General features: G+C 48.1%; 2 protein-coding genes across 2 annotated transcripts; one reads left to right on the top strand and one right to left on the bottom strand.

Annotated features, from left to right (window-relative positions):
* Window position 1: 1 nt before the first annotated feature.
* shld2 (shieldin complex subunit 2) lies at window positions 2-11675 on the bottom strand. The gene is made up of 11 exons (XM_086181539.1): window positions 11527-11675; window positions 6381-6541; window positions 5427-6295; window positions 4862-5012; window positions 4295-4402; window positions 3981-4175; window positions 3313-3459; window positions 2832-3041; window positions 1928-2171; window positions 1695-1810; window positions 2-1087 (listed from the first exon to the last, which is right to left on the bottom strand). The coding sequence occupies exons 2-11, from the start codon at window positions 6538-6540 to the stop codon at window positions 915-917; spliced, it is 2373 nt and encodes a 790-aa protein (XP_086037665.1). The 5' UTR covers window position 6541; window positions 11527-11675; the 3' UTR covers window positions 2-914.
* Window positions 11192-24466, top strand: glud1a (glutamate dehydrogenase 1a). The gene is made up of 13 exons (XM_086181540.1): window positions 11192-11920; window positions 16606-16686; window positions 16812-16867; window positions 17560-17623; window positions 17982-18076; window positions 18615-18794; window positions 21658-21795; window positions 22261-22398; window positions 22752-22832; window positions 22926-23049; window positions 23139-23230; window positions 23515-23577; window positions 24121-24466. Exons 1-13 carry the CDS (start codon window positions 11521-11523, stop codon window positions 24238-24240), a joined length of 1632 nt encoding a protein of 543 aa, XP_086037666.1. The 5' UTR covers window positions 11192-11520; the 3' UTR covers window positions 24241-24466.
* The last annotated feature ends 1529 nt before the right edge of the window (window positions 24467-25995 follow it).

The raw sequence follows: 25995 nt of genomic DNA, 5'->3' as shown, positions 1-25995 counted from the left end.
AAATGAAGATTTGCTGATGTGCACTCATCCTGTCATACTTGTGATAGCCAGCAGGGGGCGACTCCAGCAAATTGATGAATGAGCTCCGTAAAAACGTTCCCGGCAAGTTTATGTCTTAAAAGCTAGTTTCAAATCTTCAGTAAATCCAAAAAGAATATGCTTCAACGCGTGGCTACTTCTTGATTGACAAGTTGCTACCATGGTTACCTGTGACCTCTTCAGCACCGCCCTCTTATCCATATATGGTCACCTCCAGCTGCAAAAGGTCAATATGGCCTCAGCCAAAACACCAGCGTTGAGGCTTCTAAACAGGAGCCCACAAACCAGTTTGTGATGTCATGTTGCTTTTATACTTTCACTATCAAACAACTTTTGCAAAAAAATCTGATTAAGCTTTTGCATCTTTTATATGTTGTGATGAAGTAAACAACGCTTTATGTTCAAAGATGCATTTCAAGTTGATTTGAAATGAATGTGACGGAAACGCATTCTTGTAATCATCAGGACTTTATCCTACAGTGCCAGTCGAAGGGGATGAACAGAAACAAGCACTGATAAACCGTTGAATCCAGAGTCCGACCCGTGCGGCCTGAGCAGGAAGCTCAGCTGTTAGGTTCTCAGTCGATGGTCATCGGGATGTTCTGCCAACGATTTCAGTGAAATAACTCAAAGAATATCAGTTTGAATATCAGAATATCAGATGATTGGATTATATTTTGTTTTATAATGTTTTTCATAGAACGACAAAATCACAGGTGAAGTTATTTAATATTTATAACAGAGAACATTTAACAGAGTTTAGCCACAAAATAGGCTTGAATAAGTGATGTCATCAAACATCACCAAATGTATCTCCAAGACCTCCCCACCTCACTGAGCTTGTTCCAGGTCAGATTGCTCCAGTCTGGACCTGCTCAGGCAGGGAACTGGAGATCCAGCAGTGTGAAGTCCTGAGTGACGGGGACGCTGTTTTCATCACACAGGAAGAGGCTTCGCACGGTGATGGCGAAGGTTTTTCTCGGAAGGACGAGGAGCGTCTGGATCCTCTCTGCCGCTACCTGGATGTGTTTCACGTCTGAGCCTGGAGCTGAGGAACAAATATTTACCTTGTAAACCAACAGCTGCTGTGCAGATGTGCGTTAAACTGTACTGTTATATTTCTAATTATTCTGCATGATAGACATGAAACATCAAAGTTTCAAAAAAGTGTAGAATGAAGCAGTAAACCAATGTTATATAATCCTATTATTGAAAATAGAACATTTACTTGTTGATGCATCAAAAGGTCAAACATGTGGACATGCTGGAAACAGCCTGTTTGAACCGTCATGGTAACAGAACCATCATCAGGAGAACCAGAGACCATCGACGATCACGTGATGTCACGTAAAAGCTACCCAACCTATTTTTATTCTTTTGACAATGAATGTCTCAGAACAACATGCACAGGTCTGTGACTGAAAAAGAAGCTCAAATGACATCCGAGCAAGGAAGGAATTGACTCCAACTTAAGAGCAGTTCAAGCGAAAATCAAAACTGCAGTCAACCAGAGGAGCAAACTGTCGACTAAGGGGAGGGTTAGTGGATTTAATGGCGTCTCCACCATCCTGCATTGCAGGACACAAGACTGCCATCACACACCATCGTCTTATATGACGCCACTTTGGTAACTTGACAATAAAACTTTGTTTCACCTGAGCTCCGCCGCAGTTTATCAGGTGGAGCGTTGAGAATCTTCTGCAGCGGAACAGGGGGAACCTGAACACACGCCCGACTGTTGCCAGACCCGCCCACCGTTAACACACCTGGCCTGAACACACAAAGAGCACATATTCTTACTTTTCTATGTCTTTTAAACAATGACAAGTCAAAGTGTAACCCTGCCCACCTCACAGGATTGGACAGTTCACCGTGATGTCAGCAGTACCTAAAGTAGCGCCGTACAGCAGTGTGAGGCAGGCAGGGGTAACAGGGGTTATAGATGCCGTTGGCATCAGTGTCGAGCTCAGCAGTGCAGCATCCGCAGCCAGTGTAGGTGATGTCACCACTGAGCGCTGCCAGGATACAAGCTGGTGATGTGGAGCTGTCCAGGACCAAGTGTTGTGCATTCTGGGAAGGTGGGGTGTCCTGGAACCGAAAGGCGAAGACCTGGACTCTGAGCTCCACGTCCCCTGCAGGAAAGGAATAGATCAGCTGTTTATTGTTAGTTATATCCATCCATCATCCATCCATTTTCTATACCGCTTATATTAAGCATCGCAGGGGGGTGGAGCCTATCTCAGCTGACACTGTGTGAGAGGCGGGGTTCACCCTGGACGGGTCACCAGTCCATCACAGGGCCATCAGGAACTATCAGGGGTTCAGTATCTTGCTCAAGGACACTTGGACATGGAAACCGGGGGAAGTGGTGATGGAACCAGCGACCCTTAAGTAGACGGCCTCTCTACCCCTGAGCCACGCCGGCCCCGGTCAGTTCTATCCTAGTTACAATAAGTGGTTATGATTTCTATTACAGAGTAGTCCATAGCGCCACTGTGCAGACGTGATGCACGGCTTTCACGTCCGGCCGAGTACCTCAGGGTCCAACTGAAGGATTCACAGGTACACAGGTTTCATGTGTTTCACCTCAAGGCAAACTTTCACGTCAATTAATCATGAAAAAAACGACTTGGATCTAATATCCTTGTGGTGTACTTCCATCTTGGGTCCTTTTACTCTTAAAACTCAACATGCAACAGTTAAGAGGGAGAAGTGACTGTAGTTCTGTCAGAAATCTCAATTTTCTGCTCGTTAGCAAGAAAACAGGAATTTGTTACACGTGAATGAGTCACCAGTGTATTTCTGAGACAGCAGCGTGTCAAGGTCCAGCTCAAGACTGCTGCTATTTCCCGTTACAACACGCTCCCGCCGGAGGAAGTCCTGTGCCCGTCGGTCGGTGGCATCCAGCGGCCGGGCAGAGCTCCAGGGGGTGGAGTGCAGCTCTGGGACATCAGAGGATGAACTCTGCCTCACAAGAAGGACACGGATGTTCCAGACAGCAGCTGAGGGAAACAACATCAAGTCAAGTCAGGGTTATTTGTACCAAACCAAACCCCAACCAAAGTTCTGTCCTGACTCTGTCCAAGTAGAGCAGGTCCAGCACCTCCCTCCTTCAATGAACCTCCACCCAACAATTCTCCATCAGCAGCACATCCTGCAACAGCAGCCACCAGAACCTCCCTTTACCAATGGACTTTAGTCATCACACTTTTTGTTTTGGAAAACTTGACAGTGTCTGTCCATGTTTTGTCTGGAACACGGGTGTGAATGTACCTTTGTCTCTGTTGAAGCGACGTAGCCAGTCGTAGGCTGCTCCCCACAGCAGCAGCACCCCCTGCTGTCCATCTGGCTGCTCCACAGTTACAACAGCCTGCTGCTGGAGGGCTGATCTGCAGCGAGACTCCGCCTCCCTCCGCCATGCTAACACACACGGTCGTGTTTACATCACATCAGCGGAAATTACATCCACATGCATTCATTCCCCGGAGACTACACTGACCATAAAGTACCCATATGGAGTTCCACAAGGGTCCGTTGTAGGGCTACTGTCCATTTATATCAGGGTTTTTCAAAGTTTTTCAAATTCGGGTCTCCAAGCTGACCCTGGGAGGACTGCAGATGTTCTACCTATTACAATATGTTTAACCCTGAGACCAACAACTTTGGATGTAATTTTTTGCAAATATTAGAATGTAATAATCTGAAATTCAGGAACAATAATTTCAATGACAAGAAAACATATTTCCGTATTAAAATGAATGCCAGCTCAATGCTGCTGTCAGTTTTTATGTGTAAATGAAATGAAATTTGATAACAGTGACTAAATTTATCAAGAAGTTTGGTGTCACAATAAAACAAACAAAGCTGGTTCAATGTGAACCCATGGCAGGCAGGTGAAGAACAGCTAGCGAGCTGATTAGCCCGCCCACTACCTGACTCACCTGTGCCAATGTGTACATGTCTGACACGCAACAGGGCGTGAACCAGCGTGTTGACCCTCAGTGACCTCAGGGTGACATAGGGGAGGCAGGTCAGGTCCTGAGGAAGGCGAAGTGGCAGGGACGCCAGCAGGGGGCGCCACTCCCGAAGAAAACCACACAGAGAGTTGAGAGCGTGAGCATGAACATGATGAGGAGCTAGAGAGAGAGAAAGAGAGAGAGAGAGAGAGAGAGAGAGAGAGACAGACAGAGAGAGGCCATGAAGCAGGAAGTGATGCCACCGTGGAGGCTGTTCATTGGTCCCTGGTGGGGCCTACCTGGCGGGGAGGCTGAGCCAGTCATCTGACCCAGGTTGAGCAGTTTGCTGCTGAAGGTCGACTGCAGCAGCGTCTCTCCTCGCCACTGGTCTTCAATCACCTGTAGACCTGATTGGAGCCACCAAAACCCAACAGACTAGAACCTCTCTGAACAGGAAATAACTGATTCCCCATTTTGCCACCGACCCCCAGAAGATCATCAAGGCTGCCATGTTCAGACCACAAATTCCTGGACTTTTTTCAACACTGGGACCGTTTGGGTTTGCTTCATGAATCTACCTTTGATCTCTTTCATCTCGTTTAGGTTCCATCATTGTTTGTCAAACATAATCAACCATTGTCCATCCATTAACAGGGACCAGGATCTTGATCCCGTTCAGGTCTAACTGGACCCCTCTGAGGGCCTCAGCCTGAATCAAACAAATGACATCAGAAACTCTCTGTCTGATGAGGGAACATGGGAACATGGTCCAAACGACAAGTTGAGACAAGCACGAGTGAAGCCGAGCTACATCGACCAGCTCGGTCCAACGCTGTTTCACTAACCGGTCATCAAGGTGTCTGTACCTGTAATCAGCAAAATGTCTCCAGGATTGACCGTCAACGTCCAGAAAGCTGCACGGCGCCACATCACCACCTTCATCTCAACGCCTGATTGGTCCGTTACCACGATGGACGCCAAAGGAACAAGGGTCCCAGCAGTGGGTCCAGACTTCACCTTTACATCCAAGAACCAGAGGATGAAACATTTCATTTTCAGCTCTTTGTGTACTTTTACACATTTATTCATAAAAGTGAAACAAAACAATTCAAATACACATCAGCATGTTAGCATGACACTGCTACGAAGAGCAGATTAGAATTTAGTTCGAAGAGAGCAGGAGCTAATGGCCAGACCATCGTTCTTCAGGGTTTATCAGAAGTTAAACACTGACCCCTGGGTGATCAGGTGGGTCAACTACCAGGAGTGTTTGTTTGTTTGTTTGTTTGAGTGTTGAGTAGCGTGTGATACACCAAGCAAACATCAGCATGATAATGTCGTTACTGGGAACATGTTAGCATGCTGACATTAGCCACTAGCATGGCTGCATTTGTTCAAAAGTTATTCTTTACCAACTTGACTCCACCCAACCTTGATCTCCTTCACGTGACAGGGATGAACAACTGCCACCAGAACCTGGTACCGGACCCCTGGTTTGTCACAGCAGACCAGAAGTGTGGTGGGACCCTGCAGCCCGGTGGTCGCATTGCTATCCAGCACTGTTGCCTCAGTCCGTGCTTTTTTGAAATCAGGGGATGTGGTGGGAGATTCTGAGGCCTTCTTAGACTCCTGCTGCTCAACTTCCTGCGAACACAGCATCCCGTCAGCAGTGACCTCCAGGACAACGCCCCCCTCCTCTACCCGAGGGGTCGCCTGTGGTGGGCTAAAGAGTTCCACAGAGGCCCTGGGAGATGGGGTTGCACTGCTGAAGAGCTCTGGTGTGCTGGAAGAGATGGACGATGAGGTTTGGACATGTTTGGCTGCGGTCTGAGGAGGCGGGGTCTTCTCAGGGCTGGTTGCTGATTGGATGCCACACCTGGCTCTCATGTTTAAGGCATGACTCAACGTCCATGTGGCCAGGTACTGAGTGTGGGTGGACAAAGTAGGAGAAGCTCTGGGTGACAGCTTTTCAGAGCACTGAGGAGGTTCTGGTTCTGTTGGCTCTGTTTGTTGCAGCTGAGCTGCAGGGAAGCAGACATCCAGATACTCACGAACTGAAGCCACATCCTGAGCCTCCTCCTCGACGGTGAATTCCTCACCTGGGCTAACGAGTCTCTCTGGCGTCAGACCACCCAGCGATCCGCAGCCATTTGTTATTCCTACTTCCTGTGCTTGTGAGGTCTTTGTAGTCCAATTATCTTGAGAGCACGGAACTTCCTGATGAGAATTTGTTTCATCACCCTGAACTTGCAAACCTGATTGATCCGTCTTTGAGTTCTGCTGGCCACTTCCTGCCGCCGCTGTTGATGAGGAATGGACAGTTATTATACTGTCTCTTTAATTAAGGCAGTAAAGACAGCCTTATTGTGTCCCTGACAGCCTCACCTGCTGCAGGTAACAGCTGGCCGTCCTGCCAGGTGAGCTCCAGTTCTCTCCAGCGGGAAGGAGTACTCTCCCCTCCAGCCGCACCAGCATCAGACGGCACACCTGAACCACAGGGAGGAGGAGCCCCAAGGAAGAGATGGATCTTCGGTCGGTCCCCCATGCTGAGGAGAGAAGAGTGTCTTTGACTCAACTGCCTCCATCTGCCTGAGGCCACAACCAACATATTCAGATAGTACATATATACGTAGGGCACATATTTACGTAGGGCACATATATACGTAGGGCACATATTTACGTGGGGCACATATATACGTAGGGCACATATTTACGTAGGGCACATATTTACGTAGGGCACATATTTACGTAGGGATACATAGGGCACATATATACGTAGGGCACATATATACGTAGGGCACATATATACGTAAGGCACATATTTACGTAGGGCACATATATACGTAAGGCACATATTTACGTAGGGCACATATTTACGTTGGGCACATATTTACGTAGGGCACATATTTACGTAGGGATACATAGGGCACATATTTACGTAGGGCACATATATACGTAGGGCACATATATACGTAAGGCACATATTTACGTAGGGCACATATATACGTAAGGCACATATTTACGTAGGGCACATATATACGTAGGGATACGTAGGGCACATATATACGTAGGGATACGTAGGGCACATATATACGTAAGGCACATATTTACGTAGGGCACATATTTACGTAGGGATACATAGGGCACATATATACGTAGGGCACATATATACGTAGGGCACATATATACGTAGGGCACATATATACGTAAGGCACATATTTACGTAGGGATACATAGGGCACATATATACGTAGGGCACATATATACGTAGGGCACATATATACGTAGGGCACATATATACGTAGGGCACATATATACGTAAGGCACATATTTACGTAGGGCACATATATACGTAGGGATACGTAGGGCACATATTTACGTAGGGCACATATATACGTAGGGCACATATATACGTAGGGCACATATATACGTAGGGATACGTAGGGCACATATATACGTAGGGTACATATATACCCAGGGCACATATATACATAGGGCACATATTTACGTAGGGCACATATATACGTAAGGCACATATTTACGTAGGGCACATATATACGTAAGGCACATATTTACGTAGGGCACATATATACGTAAGGCACATATATACGTAGGGCACATATATACGTAGGGCACATATATACGTAAGGCACATATTTACGTAGGGCACATATATACGTAAGGCACATATTTACGTAGGGCACATATTTACGTAGGGCACATATATACGTAGGGCACATATTTACGTAGGGCACATATTTACGTAGGGCACATATATACGTAAGGCACATATTTACGTAGGGCACATATATACGTAAGGCACATATATACGTAGGGCACATATTTACGTAGGGCACATATTTACATAGGGCACATATATACGTAAGGCACATAGTTACGTAGGGCACATATATACGTAAGGCACATATTTACGTAGGGCACATATATACGTAAGGCACATATATACGTAGGGCACATATTTACGTAAGGCACATATTTACGTAGGGCACATATTTACGTAGGGCGCATATATACGTAAGGCACATATTTACGTAGGGCACATATATACGTAAGGCACATATTTACATAGGGCACATATTTACGTAGGGCACATATATACGTAAGGCACATATTTACGTAGGGCACATATATACGTAAGGCACATATTTACGTAGGGCACATATATACGTAAGGCACATATTTACGTAGGGCACATATTTACGTAAGGCACATATTTACGTAGGGCACATATTTACGTAGGGCACATATATACGTAAGGCACATATTTACGTAGGGCACATATATACGTAAGGCACATATTTACGTAGGGCACATATTTACGTAGGGCACATATATACGTAGGGCACATATTTACGTAGGGCACATATTTACGTAGGGCACATATATACGTAGGGCACATATTTACGTAGGGCACATATTTACGTAGGGCGCATATATACGTAGGGCACATATTTACATAGGGCACATATTTACGTAAGGCACATATTTACGTAGGGCACATATATACGTAAGGCACATATTTACGTAGGGCACATATTTACGTAGGGCACATATATACGTAGGGCACATATATACGTAGGGCACATATTTACGTAGGGCACATATTTACGTAGGGATACGTAGGGCACATATATACGTAGGGCACATATTTACGTAGGGCACATATATACGTAGGGCACATATATACGTAGGGCACATATTTACGTAGGGCACATATTTACGTAGGGCACATATATACGTAGGGATACGTAGGGCACATATTTACGTAGGGCACATATATACGTAGGGCACATATTTACGTGGGGTACATATATACGTAGGGCACATATATACGTAAGGCACATATTTACGTAGGGCACATATATAGGTAAGGCACATATTTACGTAGGGCACATATTTACGTAGGGCACATATATACGTAAGGCACATATTTACGTAGGGATACTAGGGCACATATATACGTAGGGCACATATTTACGTAGGGCACATATTTACGTAGGGCACATATATACGTAGGGATACGTAGGGCACATATATATGTAGGGCACATATTTACGTAGGGCACATATACACGTAGGGCACATATTTACGTGGGGCACATATATACGTGGGGCACATATATATGTAGGGATACGTAGGGCACATATATATGTAGGGCACATATTTACGTAGGGCACATATATACGTAGGGCACATATATACGGAGGGCACATATTTACGTAGGGCACATATATACGTAGGGCACATATTTACGTAGGGCACATATATACGTAGGGCACATATATACGTAGGGCACATATTTACGTGGGGCACATATATACGTGGGGCACATATATACGTAGGGCACATATTTACGTAGGGCACATATATACGTAGGGCACATATTTACGTAGGGCACATATATACGTAGGGCACATATTTACGTAGGGCACATATTTACGTAGGGCACATACATACGTAGGGATACGTAGGGCACATATATACGTAGGGCACATATTTACGTAGGGCACATATATACGTAGGGCACATATTTACGTAGGGCACATATTTACGTAGGGCGCATATATACGTAAGGCACATATTTACGTAGGGCACATATATACGTAAGGCACATATTTACATAGGGCACATATTTACGTAGGGCACATATATACGTAGGGCACATATTTACGTGGGGCACATATATACGTAGGGCACATATTTACTTGGGGCACATACATACGTGGGGCACATATATACGTAGGGCACATATATACGTAGGGCACATATTTACGTAGGGCACATATTTACGTGGGGCACATATATACGTAGGGCACATATTTACGTGGGGCACATATATACGTAGGGCACATATTTACGTGGGGCACATATATACATAGGGCAAATATTTACGTAGGGCACATATATACGTAGGGCACATATTTACGTGGGGCACATATTTACGTGGGGCACATATATACGTAGGGCACATATTTACGTGGGGCACATATATACATAGGGCACATATTTACGTAGGGCACATATTTACGTAGGGCACATATTTACGTGGGGCACATATATACGTAGGGCACATATATACGTGGGGCACATATATACGTGGGGCACATATATACGTAGGGCACATATTTACGTAGGGCACATATTTACGTGGGGCACATATATACGTAGGGCACATATTTACGTGGGGCACATATATACGTAGGGCACATATTTACGTGGGGCACATATATACATAGGGCACATATTTACGTAGGGCACATATTTACGTGGGGCACATATATACGTAGGGCACATATTTACGTAGGGCACATATTTACGTAGGGCACATATATACGTAGGGCACATATATACGTAGGGCACATATATACGTAAGGCACATATTTACGTGGGGCACATATATACGTAGGGCACATATTTACGTAGGGTACATATTTACGTAGGGCACATATATACGTAGGGCACATATATACGTAGGGCACATATATACGTAAGGCACATATTTACGTGGGGCACATATATACGTAGGGCACATATTTACGTAGGGCACATATATACGTAGGGCACATATATACGTAAGGCACATATTTACGTAGGGTACATATTTACGTAGGGCACATATATACGTAGGGCACATATATACGTAGGGCACATATATACGTAAGGCACATATTTACGTGGGGCACATATATACGTAGGGCACATATTTACGTAGGGTACATATTTACGTAGGGCACATATTTACGTAGGGCACATATTTACGTAGGGCACATATATACGTAGGGCACATATTTACGTAGGGCACATATTTACGTAGGGCACATATTTACGTAGGGCACATATATATGTAAGGCACATATTTACGTAGGGCACATATTTACGTAGGGCACATATATACCCAGGGCACATATTTACGTAGGGCACATATTTACGTAGGGCACATATATACGTAGGGCACATATATACGTAAGGCACATATATACGTAGGGCACATATATAGGGCACATTATGTAGCCTATGTATATATGTACAATACGCACATACATACGTATTATACATGTACCCACGTCACGTTCTACGGACACAAGTAGGCAGAACACTCGAGCAGCAGTTAAAGAACAGCTTTCATCTCGCGCCACGCTTCAGGAACCTTTTTATTAACCCTAAATCTTCCGCTCTCGCGATCCACAGACGCGCCACTGGCACGAGAACTGGAACTCTGGGAACACGTCACGGACGTTCGCCCTGAGGCGTAGAAGGTGGTGTTGCTAAAGCTAAGCTAACAGTCGCGAGGGCGTCCCATGAGGAGCAGGGCTCCAGCATAGCGACGTATCAAGAGGTGTTATTTTTGGGTCCAGGTGAAAATCTAGCTGCCACACGTGCACAGGCCGTCACGCAGCGGTGCGGTTTCACGGGGAGGAGTCCCGCTGCTCCCCCTCCACTTCCTTCTCCTCTCCTACACTCCGCATCTCTCCGGGACTCGGTAAACGTGCCTACGACTTCAGAAATGTACCGGTGTTTCGGGCAGCTTCTCTCCCGGGGAGCGGGCGCCGTCCGGGCCTCGGGCTCCGCCGCCGACTCTGCTCTCCCGGCGTCCGTGGCTCTGCTGCGGTGCCGCGGCTACAGCCAGGCTGTGGACCAGGACGACGACCCTAACTTCTTCACCATGGTGGAGGGCTTCTTCGACCGGGGAGCGGCTATCGTGGAAGACAAGCTGGTGGAGGGCCTGAAGACCCGCGAGAGCCCCGAGCAGAAGCGGAAGCGAGTCCGCGGGATCCTGCGGATCATCAAGCCGTGTAACCACGTCCTGAGCGTCAGCTTCCCCATCAAGAGAGACAACGGGGAGTGGGAGGTGATCGACGGCTACCGGGCGCAGCACAGCCAGCACCGGACGCCCTGCAAGGGAGGTGAGAGCTGCAAGGGGAGCGAGTCGTTGGAGTAGTTCGAAACAAGTTCTGTGACGGGGACGCAAAGAATTCAGCCCCGGAAAGGCAGCTCGAAGATCTAAACGATGACAGGCTGTTTTATGCATGGTTCTGGTTCTGGTTCTGGAACCAGAAACCTGTCTGGATGCTTCATGTTCAGTTCCGGTTTGGACGGTGCAGCAGGTCGGAGCTGCGGGTCCTGGTCGCCTCAGTTTCTATGAGAATGAGGACCAGGACGCTGAAGTTGTGGAGAAACTTCACGAACAAGTCACACGCGCGCGCTGTAGAAGATATAGTAAATATACTCGATTACATGAACGCAGGCAAGTATCGCGATAGCAGAGCAGGTCTGCGGGACGGAGTGAGTCCCCTCCGGCTGCAGCTCCTGACTCTGGGTGGGAGGTGTCTGGCGTCTGCGTGTTGCTGGGCGGTAAACGGTTTGTCTGGAACAATCCGGAGGGCAGGCAGTGACCAGAGGATCAATATTGAATCAATATTGTGTCTATAATATACCGTGGGGGGGGGGGGGGTAGTTGAGCTGCAGTGTTGAGAGTTAACAAGTGATCAGCTGTTCCATCTGATCCAAAGCTGGAACAGCTGCTGGCCTCCCATCTGACTTGCAGACATCCAACATTATTGATTATTCTGGAGGACAAAGACACCCCCTCATCACTGGTCCTCCTCAACGTTGATATTTCCAGCAGAGTAGCGGACGTTCTCAGCAGCATCTGGATCATCTGGGGTTCGGTTCTTCAGTCGCTCATCTTAATATTCCTGGCAAGTCCTGGGCCTGGACTTGATGTTCCCCCTAGAACCCAGAACCGGCAATGGGATATTGAGCCGAAGTGAGCGGCTGATGCTCACCTCCTGCTGCTCCTCCTCCCTCCTCCACACCTCCTCTTTAGCATTTCTTTGTAGAAATCCACGTATAAAAGGAACCCCTTCACTTTGCCTGTCTGCCTCCATGTTTGCTTGTTCTGATGTCACAAACCATTCATCATGTGACATTTGAGTCAGAATGAAGACGATAGAAGAATGTGAGGGCTTCGCCGGCTTGTGTGCTGATGGCGCTCCGCCTGAGCGGGTCTACTTCTGCTTCTGGTTCTAGGCTGCTTCCTTCTGGGTCTGACGGTTGGTCGTGGTCTCACAAGGGACGGTACCCAACTGACACCATCACCCAGATGAAGGTTGGACTGGTGTTGAAATTCAAACATTCTGATGGTATGTGAGAAGGTAACCATGACACACACCTGCCATGGCTCCTCCCCCAGCCAGCAGGCTGCTGCCGACTCTGTGCGTCACATTCATTCACCGAGGGGATGGAAATGTTTTCCATTGTGGACGATGAACGGATGGAAGACTTGATGAAGACCGGAGTCCAGCAACGATGTAAGGGTGCTAGGATGCGGTCTGCTGAGCAGTGGCACCGTGGCGACGGCCTGTGACCGTTAACCCGTGTCGGGATTTAAGCTCTTATGGCGTTTTCTCCTCTGATGAAACGATCTGCCCAACACAAGGCAGTACTTGTGTGCATCGCCTTACGGCAGCTCGGAGTACTTTCAGAAGTACGAATGAATGTTGGCACAACAAAGGTACTGTACATGACCTCCAGTGGTTCCATGAGGCGATAGCCGCGTCCCAGGCCCTGAGGGTGGAGGTTCTCCAGACTCGCCTCCCATTTAGGGTTCTAATGTTTCTCTTTCTCAGAAACAAACGTGTTCAGGAGGTCTTTGTCTCATTAGAAACATCAGGAGCTGTCAGCTGCAGTTCTCCCCTCAACGCTGGTGCGTCTCTGAGTGAATTTCACACCAAAACAAACTGTGTAGCAGGAAACGCTCCGAGGCCGCCGGCGTCATGTGACCAGAGATGAGGAAATGGACTGTGTGTGTGCTGTTATGACACCAGTAGCTTCAGTGACGGTTCCTCCCCTCACAGGAATGCTGACAGTCCATGTGTGTGTGAGTGAGAGCGTGTGTGTGTGTGTGAGTGAGAGTGTGTCTGTGTGTGTGAGTGAGAGTGTGTCTGTGTGTGTGAGTGAGAGTGTGTCTGTGTGTGAGTGAGAGCGTGTGTGTGTGTGAGTGAGAGTGTGTCTGTGTGTGTGAGTGAGAGTGTCTATGTGTGTGAGTGAGAGCGTGTGTGTGTGTGAGTGAGAGTGTGTCTGTGTGTGTGAGTGAGAGTGTGTGTGTGTGTGTGAGTGAGAGCGTGTGTGTGTGTGTGTGTGTGTGAGTGAGAGTGTGTCTGTGTGTGTGAGTGAGAGCGTGTGTGTGTGTGAGTGTGTGTGTGTCTGTGTGTGTGAGTGAGAGCGTGTGTGTGTGTGAGTGAGAGCGTGTCTGTGTGTGAGTGAGAGCGTGTGTGTGTGTGATTGAGAGCGTGTGTATGTGTGAGTGAGAGCATGTTTGTGTGTGAGTGAGAGCGTGTGTGTGTGAGTGAGAGTGTGTCTGTGTGTGTGAGTGAGAGTGTGTCTGTGTGTGTGAGTGAGAGTGTCTTTGTGTGTGAGTGAGAGTGTCTTTGTGTGTGAGTGAGAGCGCGTGTGTGTGTGAGTGAGAGCGTGTGTGTGTGTGAGTGAGAGCATGTGTGTGTGTGTGTGTGTGAGTGAGAGCGTGTGTGAGTGAGAGTGTTTGTGTGTGTGTGTGTGAGAGTGTGTGTGTGTGAGTGAGAGCGTGTGTGTGTGTGTGTGAGTGAGAGTGTGTGTGAGTGAGAGCGTGTGTGTGTGTGAGTGAGAGCGTGTGTGTGTGTGTGTGTGTGAGTGAGAGCGTGTGTGAGTGAGAGTGTGTGTGTGTGTGTGTGTGTGTGTGTGTGTGTGTGAGTGAGAGCGTGTGTGTGTGTGTGAGTGAGAGCGTGTGTATGTGTGAGTGAGAGCGTGTGTGTGTGTGTGAGTGAGAGCGTGTGTATGTGTGAGTGAGAGCATGTTTGTGTGTGAGTGAGAGCGTGTGTGTGTGTGTGCGCATCCATGCTGGTCTCTCAATGCAGGGAACCCTGAAGAGGTTCAGTGACCCTTCTTCTTCTTTGAGTTTCCACGTTTGTGGTCACTCAGGAAGTTCAACACTGAGGCTCTGCAGCAGGATGAGGGGCAGCGTGGCTAACTGCTAACTGCTAACTGCTAATTACAACAAACCAGCCATTCTCACAGCCAGGACAGACCGCCAACTCATGTCTATTTATCCAGTCTGTCTCTAGGTTGAAGCATCAATTAGCATTCATTAGCAGAGCGCTAACAGGAAGTAGCCAGCCTGGCTGGTGCGAGTCTCTTCCGTGGGGGTCGTCGAGGCCAATCAATACCACCTCTCTGTGACTCGTGTGCTTTACAATCCAACCGACTGATCTGGATTAGAACTGCAGGCAGTTTTAGATTCAGTTCCAACATATTCATTTTCAAATCATGCCACATTTAATGCAGTTATTCAGATGAATAAATCAAATGATGTGAGTAAAATTAGTTTTACACACCAGCCCCTCACCCAGCGCTGACTCAGTGTGTTGTTGTCATGTTCCTGTGGAACGGCCTGTTGCCACGGGTGACCACACCCAGACTGAGTCACTGCTCTTCTGTCTCTGCTCACTCTTCTTGACTTTCTTTTGTTCTTTGCTTCTTTCAAAGTGTGACACAGAACCAGAGGAGGGACTTCTCTCCCTCTGCTGCTCCTCTCTTCTTCCATGCCTCCATTTTGTACAGCGCTTTGTACTCACAGTGACGATGGAACAGTGCCAGCACCAGCTGGCGCTGTTCCAGGCTCATCTGCTGCTGTTACAAGCCTCCACCCCTTCACTCCTGCAAAGTTTGGCTGGTAACTTTGAGTCTTAGACTGGGCTGTGGACCCTCTTGCACACGCCGGAGCAGCCGCGGGTCTGCTGAGGGTCCTTGCTCAACCAAACCGCTGGACGAGTCACACCAGCCCATCAATGAACATCTCTGTTGGACCTCTCTGGTTCAGTAACAGGGCTCTAGCCCTCCAAACATCCAGAGGTCTGTTGGAGTTGATCCTGACTGGGGTGGAGACTGGCCCTCCAGAGTAAACGCTGTGCTCCTGGACCCTGCCTTCCATCATCTGGGTCTCCTCATAAAATTGTTCTGCGTCCACGTGTGAGGGGCCCAGCTGTAGCCGAGGCCCTCAGCTCCAAGGAGGTAGCTGAAGCTACGTCCTGTTGTGTAATGGAGGAAAGTCATGTTTAACTTGATGGTGCCAGTCTCTTCAGCACTGGGAGACATTCAGCTGATTATCCAAACACCAGGAGCAGACGCCGCCATCTTGGGCTGTGGTTTGTGGCTGCAGGGCGCCATTTAATCCAGTATTTCACTGATTAAAGTAAACAACTGCAGCTGGTGTAGGTGTGATGTCACACAGCGATGATTCTGCCGATAGGTGTACACGTGGACAACAATCATTTCAGCAACCTCCGAAAGGATTTAATACCCCGGACAGACTGATGACCCCTGTGACCGCGGACGGACAACAGCGTCTGTCCTCGTCCTCTAGAGACATCATTTCACTGTCCTCTGGTGACGATGTGTTTAGGGACCAGTGACCCGCATCTGTGCTGTGCTCCAACATTTCCCTCATCAGTTTGGAAAATGAATAGGAAGCCAAATATGATCAGTTAACATGACGTTTTCAAGTTCCTGCCGAAGAGAAGCTGACGGCCGATGTTTGTCATCGGTTGTGTTTCAGGAATCCGTTACAGTACCGATGTGTCTGTGGACGAGGTGAAGGCTCTGGCCTCGCTGATGACATACAAATGTGCTGTTGTGGGTGAGTCCAGCCCCCCCAACACACACACACACACACACACACACACACACACACACACGCTACATTCTGGAGTGGAGTGAAGCTGTGGTTTGTTCTGCTATTAAAATGATCTGAATTGGTTCCAGATGTGCCGTTTGGTGGAGCTAAAGCTGGAGTGAAGATCAACCCCAAGAAATACTCAGTGAGTCCATTCAGCACGACATCTTGAATTCTGGTTGTGGTCAGTCTGGGGGCGTGGTCAGTATGTCAGGGTGTCTTTTAGTTACCGGAACGGCCTCCATCAGCGGTACCACAGTGGTGGTTGTCCACCTGTTAAACCTACCTGATCCCTGCAGGAACAAAATAGCCCTTCACAAATATGAGAACTACAAATCCATAATCCACAACTGCTGCAGTTGAAGCAGGGAGGAGAGCTGTAACCAGCATCAAGACGAGAATATCCGAGCCAGAGTCCTCTTTGATTGACAGGTCATGGATGGGCAACCACCTGCGTAACAGAGGAAATCCCGGGCTGCCAAGGACGCTGCTAATTTTGACTTCCTACCAAGTCTGACACTGTGTGCTAAAAATCAGAACTTAACACTTACGGTTTGAATAGTTTGACTTTTTAAACTTCTTTTCTTTTAATAGTCTCACCAATGGCAAGAGCTTTTCCCCCAGAGTTTTGCCTTAATGACTGTGATGGACGCTGAGCCCAAAGTAAACAGCCCCCCTGAGCCCGGCTGTCAACGCTTCGCAGGGCTTCTTGCTTTTGTGATCAATGAATTCATGTTTGTGTTTGTTGGAAGAATTTCTGATTAACTGATAGAAAAAAAGCAGAAGGAAACTCAGTTTCTCCCTCAGGGAGCTCATTGGTGTTGTGTTGGTTGTCAGGACAACGAGTTGGAGAAAATCACCCGGAGGTTTACCATCGAGCTGGCCAAGAAGGGCTTCATCGGTGAGTGCACGGACGAGGCGCCTCTCTGTCCTGTTGTTTCTTAAAGCCTGAAGAAAACTGAAGTCTGGTCAGATGAGCAGGAACAAGTTCAGGGCTCACACAGGACACCTCCATCATCAGTAAATGTTTGAGCCAGTTTGATGTTCTTAGCCGTGTTTGCTCACCAGTATGTCCAGCGGGTTGATCTAGATGTGAGGTTCTAGCTGGACGTTCCTGGACATTGGAGTCTCACCAGTGAGATGGAATCGAACGTTTGGTGTCTCTGTCTGGATGACCTGCAGCATCGCAGCTCAGCTGTTACATGACTGTTGTTGACAGGAATCTCTGATGGCTCTGTGGTGTGGTTCTGGTTCTACAGGGCCCGGTATCGATGTCCCCGCTCCGGACATGAGCACAGGGGAGAGGGAGATGTCGTGGATTGCTGACACCTTCGCCACCACCATGGGGCACTATGTGAGTCGGGGGTCGGGAAGCGTCTTTTGTGTTCCCAGCGACGAGAAGCTCTTTGCTCTCCTCGCACACATTGATCAGAATGGGGTTGTAGCGGTGGTCCTGCAGGTTCAGGTGCACGAGGCAGCGCCGCCCCCTCCTCCAGGTCCTCACTCCACACTTGTTAGTGTCACTGTGACCAGCGGCTTCAACTGTTACTGTTATGGACCTGCAGCAGTGTGATAATGGCGTCGTTACTCTTCTCGCCACCACCGTTGCAGCGCCATGCTTGGCACCCTTATGGCACCCAGACACGTAAACGCTGTCTTCTCAATATCTGAGCCACATGCTGACAATAACTACAATCATAAAATAAGAGCACAACACGAATACGCAAGCAACAGAACTGCTGGCGCTGCTCTAGCAGGAAGTGGCGAGGCAGAGTGTTGGCACCAAAGCTTTTCATAGCTGTCCGGTTCCCAGAAAACCCTTCAGCTCAAAGCAGGCGTCAATGAGATCTGTGGTGAACGGCGGCATTATTTCGCTCCCTGTTTTCTCTCAGGACATCAATGCCCACGCCTGCGTCACCGGGAAGCCCATCAGCCAGGGAGGAATCCACGGTCGGATCTCTGCCACAGGTCGAGGGGTTTTCCATGGCATCGAGAACTTCATCAATGAAGCGGCCTACATGAGCCAGCTGGGGATGTGTCCCGGCTTCCAGGACAAGACCTTCGTCATCCAGGTAGGCCAGTTCCCCACCTCCTGTCATCAGAACAGAACCAGTGTGGACCACTGCGGTGGTCCAGGGTCCTCGTATTGCTGACTGGACACATTTAGGGCTGCAGCTATCGATTCTTTTAGTAATCAAGTAATCCATCGATTATTCTGACAATCGATCGAGTGATTGGATAAAAAGTATTGTGTGTTCTGCAATTTTTTTGATTGTCATTTTGCTTTAGTTGAGAGTGATGGTATTCTACAAAAGAGAAATAAGACCAAGAATAGGTCTCTGAAATGGCAGGAGGAGAATTTTCTCTCTAATAAGTAGAATTTTGTCATCGAAACTACAGTAACTTTACTTTGACTGTGCTTTTACTTGTACTGTTTTTCCTCTACTCTTTACAGAAGTACTAACAGGGCCCTACAGGTTGATCGTTCACCAACGCACCACCTCCTTCTCCTCTTAGGTGGTGCGTCTGTGTTTTGTAATCAGAAACACCAACAAGAGAGCCATTTAAGTACAACAAAGCAATAAAAATGTAGATTTTTCACAAAAGAAGAAATTACATGAAAGATGTTTAATAGTAATGAGGTATTTTTACATTGTGGTATTCATGCTTTATTCAGTCTTTCATCATGGCGGCCTGCCTCACTGAGACACCGGCCCCACACCAGTTTCTGTTTCTGGAGATGCGCTCCTCCCTCCGTCCTCTAGGAGGAAACTCTTTCTTTATTCAAGTCTCGTGAGATTCGTGTCGGTCGTTTCTACTAAAATAATCAAACTCAGGATCTTGGGGGTCTCAGGTTCCCTTCTAGACACGACGCTCTCGGTCTCCGTCAAACTCGTGACAGGCAGCAGGATGTGACGCTGCAGGGTTTCACACACACACACTTGATGTGTGTGGACACTCAGGTTTTGGGATTTTTATTTTTTTAATCAGTCGAGAGGACGGCGGCGTTGGCGACGGATGAGCGATCCGTCGGCCCTCCTCTCCTCCTCACCTGTCGCTGCTCTGAGGAGGTCTGACAGAGAGCCAGACTCTCCTGTTTAACGTAAAGACCTCCTCATGTCACCGTTTACTCTTATCAGCACACCTGGGTGGTGTCGATGATGTCATTCACCACCACGGCCGTTTCCTGTGTTTTGATAAACTCTGACATCAACAACAAGTCTCCTCCACATGCGGCTCTGCTGTGGAAACTGAATCACAGGTGGATTCATTCATGGAAACAACACACAGGCTCCCTCTAGGGGTACGCAGAGGAATCCCAGAAATAATTTTTTGAAAATGAATAGTCAACAACATTTGAAGACAAAGAGCTCTACTCCGATGGTCATGTTTGCTCACAGCATGCGTATCTGAGCAGAGCACGAGCGCGCAGCCAGAATGTTCCTGGCACCTGCTGCTGCTAATGTTAGCTGCTAATGTTAGCTGCTAATGTTAGCTGCTAATGTTAGCTGCTAATGTTAGCTGCTAATGTCAGCAACAAACAAGGATAAACGGTGAGGAGCTGTTTCTCTACTTATCTAAGTCTGGAAGAGCTGAGGCTCCAGTGTGTGAATGTGGTGAAGTTCTTAGCAGTGGACCATGAAGGCAGAACCTCAGACAGAACCTTGGACCCAAACACCCAGGACTGAAAGACCAACTGACCCACTGAAAGCAGTCCAGGTCCACCAGTGCACCATGAGCTCCACCAGCAGCAGACGCCCAGGAAGCCTCGGACCATGTCGCCTCCTCACAGAAAGCCTGAGAGCTGCAGAGAGGCGGCCAGCAGCCGTGTCCGCCATGAGCCACAGACGTGACACCCATCATGTGTGCTTAAACTGGGTACCACTTATAAATCATGCTGGATGATGGGAAAAACAACCTGAACGCAGTAAAAGTAGCCTCTGTGACGTCATCCAGTTGGATGACATCACAGATGTTGCAGATTTGTGCAGTTGGCTTGTGTGCAGCTCAAGGGGACTTTGGCCTCCGTCGGTCACTGCAGAGCAGAAGAAACCCATTCCAGCGCCTGGAGACAGTCAGCGAAGGAACGGACGTGGAAGTTTGAGGACCACCGCTGCCAACCGGTTGTTTCTCTAGGAAAACGTGGTCTCCATGTTCTGCCCCAGTTTATCAGGAGGACTTCAGGCTGGTTGTGCATGCTGAAAGTTGATACTCGGGGGATTTTTTATACCTTGACTGAAGTTTAGATGAGTCCTCAAAGAGATTGTCCCAGCAGTAAAATTGTTCCCAGCTGTGTCAGGGTGAATTCAAATACTTGATCGTGACCAGTTTTCTTGGAGCTAAACTGAAGTCTCAAAGTTCTGCTGCTGAAAGCTCCCCTCCAGCCTCTGCAATAATTCTCTCTGTGACTCATCCTCATGATCCCATCCTTCTTAAAATCCTCAGCAGTGACTCATCTGATGCTTTCCTCTAGATTTAGCAGTTGAATTACAGTCATGTGACCCACAACACAGCGACCGCAGAACTTGACTCTTGTGTATTTTCCAGTGGGTGTCGGAGGAAGCTAACGAGCTGCTAGATCTGACATCAGAGCTCAGAAACTGGGAGCAGCAGCCATCATGGCCTCAGCTTATCACAGACTCTTCTGCTAATGAAAGTTAGCTGCCTGTGCAAACATCTTGGTGTCAAACACGAATTGTAAAGAATTAATAAATGTAAGGACATGTTCTTTAGTGCGTCTTGTCAGTTTGCAGTTTGCTGCCAGGCTATGATGGAGCATTAGCTGTGTGCTAGCATCACCTTGACCTGTCTGTTAGCAACATAGCCTGCCCCCCTGGTTCCCCTGTAAAGTAGGACCACCCAACATTGTAAACACTTCTGGCCTGAGGAATGCATGTTAACAGGCGTTGGGACTTTTTTTTTTTATGTCTGCAGGGTTTTGGTAACGTTGGTCTTCACTCCATGAGATACCTTCACCGTTTTGGAGCGAAATGCATTGGAGTTGGAGAAATGGACGGAAGCATCTGGAACCCCAAGGGCATGGACCCCAAAGAGCTGGAGGACTACAAGCTGGTCAGTAGGCCTGCTGGTGATGAATGAAGACAGCAATCATAGTTTGGCGATGAGGTAATAAATCCGGCTAATGACTGGTCCTGCTGGTGATGAAGCACAACCATCCACAAGCGTGGATGCGTAGTTGGGTTTAATGTGCTCAGCTGACTAACCAACTGAATTCTTAGAGTTCAACAACAATAGAAGTTCTGATTTAATGTGTTTTTACTGTGGAAAAACAGCATGAGTGGCATCTCGAAACACAGTAGGCGGGTCCCCCCCCTGCTGGAAGTACAGTGTTGCTACACTCTGGTGTTGTAGGTCCTCAATTTCGACCCAGTAAACAGAGTTGGAGTTCTTTACACATCAGAGCGTTTATCCAGATTTGTTTCTAATGCTGTGAGTGAGTCCTCTTGTAAACCCAGCAAACAACTTAACGCCATCTAGCAGGGTGAAACCTGATTGGCTGATAATCCTTGTCTCCAGGCCAACGGGACGATTGTGGGCTTCCCAGATTCAACACCGTATGAAGGAAACATCCTGGAGGCCGACTGTGACATCCTGATCCCCGCCGCCAGCGAGAAGCAGTTGACTAAGAGCAATGCCCACAAGATCAAAGCCAAGGTGGGGCTCTGTTGTCTTTGACCAGTCAGCTGATTGGATCATCAGTCATTTGTTTTTTCTTTCTGCTCTTTAAACCATTCACTCACTCATGGAGTACAAACGTGGGGACATGCCTCCCACATGCCTGAAGCCTCTTGAGCTCACCACCTGCTGAACTTTCAGATGCAGCCGTTAATGCTGCTGCTGCCCCCCAGTGGCCCGGAGGAGTTTTGGAGCATTTTTCTCTTTGTCTTTTTTGCTGGTGTGCAGGGTTTGTCCTCCGAGGGCCCCCATCCCTCTCAGTGGAGGAGCGTTTAGTTTTGTGATGGTTGATTCGCTGTCGTTGATGCTGTGCTGGTGTCCGGTGCTTCCAGATCGTAGCCGAGGGAGCGAACGGTCCCACCACACCTGAGGCCGACCGCATCTTCCTGGAGAGAAACATCATGGTGATCCCGGTCAGTCAGTCTTCACACTCATTGACCTCAGGAACCAGCTGACGTTGTTCCTCCGCCCTCCTCTTCATACTGCCTCGTCTCCTCCACCCTCAGGACATGTATCTGAATGCAGGTGGAGTGACGGTTTCCTACTTCGAGTGGTTGAAGAACTTGAATCACGTCAGTTACGGTCGACTCACCTTCAAATATGAGCGAGACTCCAACTACCACCTCCTGAGTGAGTCCACCCCCACCCCCACCCCCACCCCCACCTCTCCTTTTCCTCCACCCCTCCTCTGCCTTCACCTGCACCCTCTCCCTCCTCAGTGTCGGTCCAGGAGAGTCTAGAGAGGAAGTTTGGAAAACATGGTGGTGCCATCCCTATCATCCCCACCTCTGAGTTCCAGGCCAGGATCTCTGTGAGTACAGAGGCTACAAGTATTGCTACTGTTAAAATACTACAACTTCTGATATTGCTATATTATCACCTGTGTTACCTTCTGCCATCTTCAGATTGGTTCTACTGCTATTAATGCTATCAGCAGCAGTATCTGCTATATGTTTCATAACACTTTTTCTAGAGTGTCATTTTTGTGAAACTTGTAATACCAGCACTAGTACTACAAGTACAAGTACTACAAGTACTCCTACTGCTCCCAGTGCAGGTGGTGTTCTGTGGTGTAATGGTGTGTTGTGGTTGCAGGGAGCCTCAGAGAAGGACATCGTTCACTCGGGTTTGGCCTTCACCATGGAGCGCTCTGCCAGGGTAACACCCCCCGACCCCCGACCCCTGACCCCCGACCCCTGACCTGAACCTTCACAACTTGACCTCATTTCCTTGTTCATCAGTTGAACTTTTTTGTGGAAGAACCTTTTTTGCCACAAGTTAATATTTTATTTGATGCACCTGATGAGCGATCATGTAGAGAAGAATTACAGATTCTTCCCCAGCAGGGCGTCGCCGGGACCGCTTGTCACTCTTTGTAGCAAATTTTAGAAACATTGTTCATCAAAGTCACTTCAGTGAAGTGAACGCTGTCAGGCTCACCGCTGCGGTCCTGCAGGTTCTCACGGTGGCGTCCATGTTGTCTGTAGAGAAGATGATCAGGTTTTGTCCTTGTTGTTCGATCACATCTGTTAAGATGTCTTATTGCAGCGGCTTCTGCTGGACGGACACACGTCACTTCCTACTTCCCCTTCAAATGTCAACATCAGGGGTGACACAAGGTGTAGAAGTCGCATGCTAACCAGAGCAGACACTCCAAGTTTTATTCCAATAACCGATAACCTTGATTTCTGTCTGTTGCAGCAAATCATGCGAACAGCCAACAAATACAATCTGGGTTTGGACCTGCGGACGGCGGCGTATGTCAACGCCATCGAGAAGGTTTTCCAGGTTTACAACGAGGCCGGCCTCATCTTCACATAGTCTCCTGTGTCCAGCTGTCTAGCAGCTGGCTGTCTGTCCCTGTCCTCCATACGTCTGTTTACCTTCTCCGCTGGAGAGATCGAAACCACAGAATCTTGTGGTTGACAGCTTTAATCCTCAATGCTGCTTATGAACATATCGAGTATAAATATATCGACAAATATGCCTTAATACTACAAAGTTTCTTAATAAAGGAGATGGCCAAAACTATGTGGACGCCTCATTGACCAACACAGCTGTGTTTTTGGTTTTCATGTTTTCAACGTCTTCCTCCCTCCGCCGGCGCCGCTCCCATCGGCCACTGGGCTGTTGAACACTGAACGGTTGACTTTGATCCTGAACTCTGGGGTTCGTTGAGACGTCTGTCAGGCTTGTAGTGGAAACCAGGGACGAGCGTCCCATCAGGTCTGTGAGTGGACGTCCACACAAGCCTTCCTTCATCCATTAGAAAGTCGGTGGATCGCATGAGATACAGCAGTGTTGATTGTCTCTGTATCATGAAGCAATACTTCGCCCAAAGTGCATTTTACCCTCCAAGTACTCATAAACAGGAGTATTCCGCTCACTAAGATGTTTTCCCTCCTGCATGACTTCCTAGTGACTCCAGAGAGGAACCAGCCACGTACATTTAGCTTGAAGCTAACGGAGACTGACCGCTAACGGCAGCTAAGCTGTTCAGAAATGCCCGCTCACTCTCCGGGTCGTGGGTTAGAATCCAGGTCTCCTCGATCCTCGTGTACTCGGTGATCCACTAACAGATTTCAAAACTAACTCGAGCACTTGTGGTTTGGTGCGACCATGAACTCGTTTGTTCTGTGCCAGCTTGCTGACCGTGACCGTGTCGCTTGCTGCGGACACACGGCTGGATGGTTCTGGGCGATGGCTTCCGTGGCTGCTCTTTCTGCTTAAGGAGTCAAAGACGGAATGCAGGAGAGAGAGAAAATCATCTTTGTGAGCTCAAACCAGAGCGGCTCTTTGTGAGGACCTCACAGGTAAAATGTCATTTGCAGGGTGAAGGATTGCTTTGATGACATCACGTGACAAGAACGACACCCTAAAAGATCAAAGAGGCAGACCGACTGTAATCATCAGAGACCTCGGGTGGTGACGTGACTGACGAAACTCTCCAACTGCAGCACCTGTTGTCTTCCCACAGTCTGCATGCGCGCCTCTGGACTCCAGGGTTTGCTCCCTGAAGCACCGTCTCTGTGCGTTCATGTTTGCAGCCTGTTCACCAGGTGTGCTGCAGTGTGAGCGCCTGCGCCGTCACCTGGGCGTCTCCTCCTGTCTGCGTGACAGCTGTTTCCAGGGTAGATCCGACAGGTTTCATTGTAACAAACAAATCAAAAATGATGCGGAGATGACATCACGATGCTGAATCACACAAAGCATGAATTCAGTATCCTGCAGGTCTGTTGCCATGACAACAAGCTAACAACTTTTCAAATGACTGTTTTCTGAGCAGTGCCGCCACAGCAGATTTCTTGTTAATTTGATGACCTGAACTTTGTCGGAGTGACTGAACTGCACCTCGCCAACATCTCGGTTGCTCTCAACCCAACTTTTGATCTTCATCGTGGACTCAAAACTGTCCATCAAATTTTTGCAAACAAAAAAACCGCGTCACCTGAAACATGGTGCCAACTGGAAAGCTGCTGCCGCCAAGAACGGGTGAAAAGCGCCACGTGTGAGCGGCTTCTGTCAGCAGAGGTGTTCCAGTCCTGCTCAGTCAGCACTCATGAGAACATCAAGACC

The sequence above is a fragment of the Aulostomus chinensis genome, chromosome 16 (genome assembly GCF_037954235.1).
Source record: "Aulostomus chinensis isolate RoL2024-O1b breed Wild chromosome 16, RoL_Achi_v1.0, whole genome shotgun sequence".
NCBI classification, from domain to species: Eukaryota; Metazoa; Chordata; class Actinopteri; order Syngnathiformes; family Aulostomidae; genus Aulostomus; species Aulostomus chinensis.
This window is presented reverse-complemented; position numbering and strand designations above follow the sequence as displayed.

Excerpts from the sequence above, each read along its gene's own strand:
- shld2 (XM_086181539.1), bottom strand. The coding sequence starts at position 6,540 with ATGGGGGACCGACCGAAGATCCATCTCTTCCTTGGGGCTCCTCCTCCC. Across the intron at positions 4,176-4,294 it reads TGGCTCAGCCTCCCCGCCAG|CTCCTCATCATGTTCATGCT; the intron begins GTAGGCCCCACC and ends CTCTCTCTCTAG. Across the intron at positions 1,088-1,694 it reads TAAACTGCGGCGGAGCTCAG|CTCCAGGCTCAGACGTGAAA; the intron begins GTGAAACAAAGT and ends TTTGTTCCTCAG.
- glud1a (XM_086181540.1), top strand. The coding sequence starts at position 11,521 with ATGTACCGGTGTTTCGGGCAGCTTCTCTCCCGGGGAGCGGGCGCCGTC. Across the intron at positions 18,795-21,657 it reads ACAAGACCTTCGTCATCCAG|GGTTTTGGTAACGTTGGTCT; the intron begins GTAGGCCAGTTC and ends TTATGTCTGCAG. Across the intron at positions 22,833-22,925 it reads GAAACATCATGGTGATCCCG|GACATGTATCTGAATGCAGG; the intron begins GTCAGTCAGTCT and ends CTCCACCCTCAG.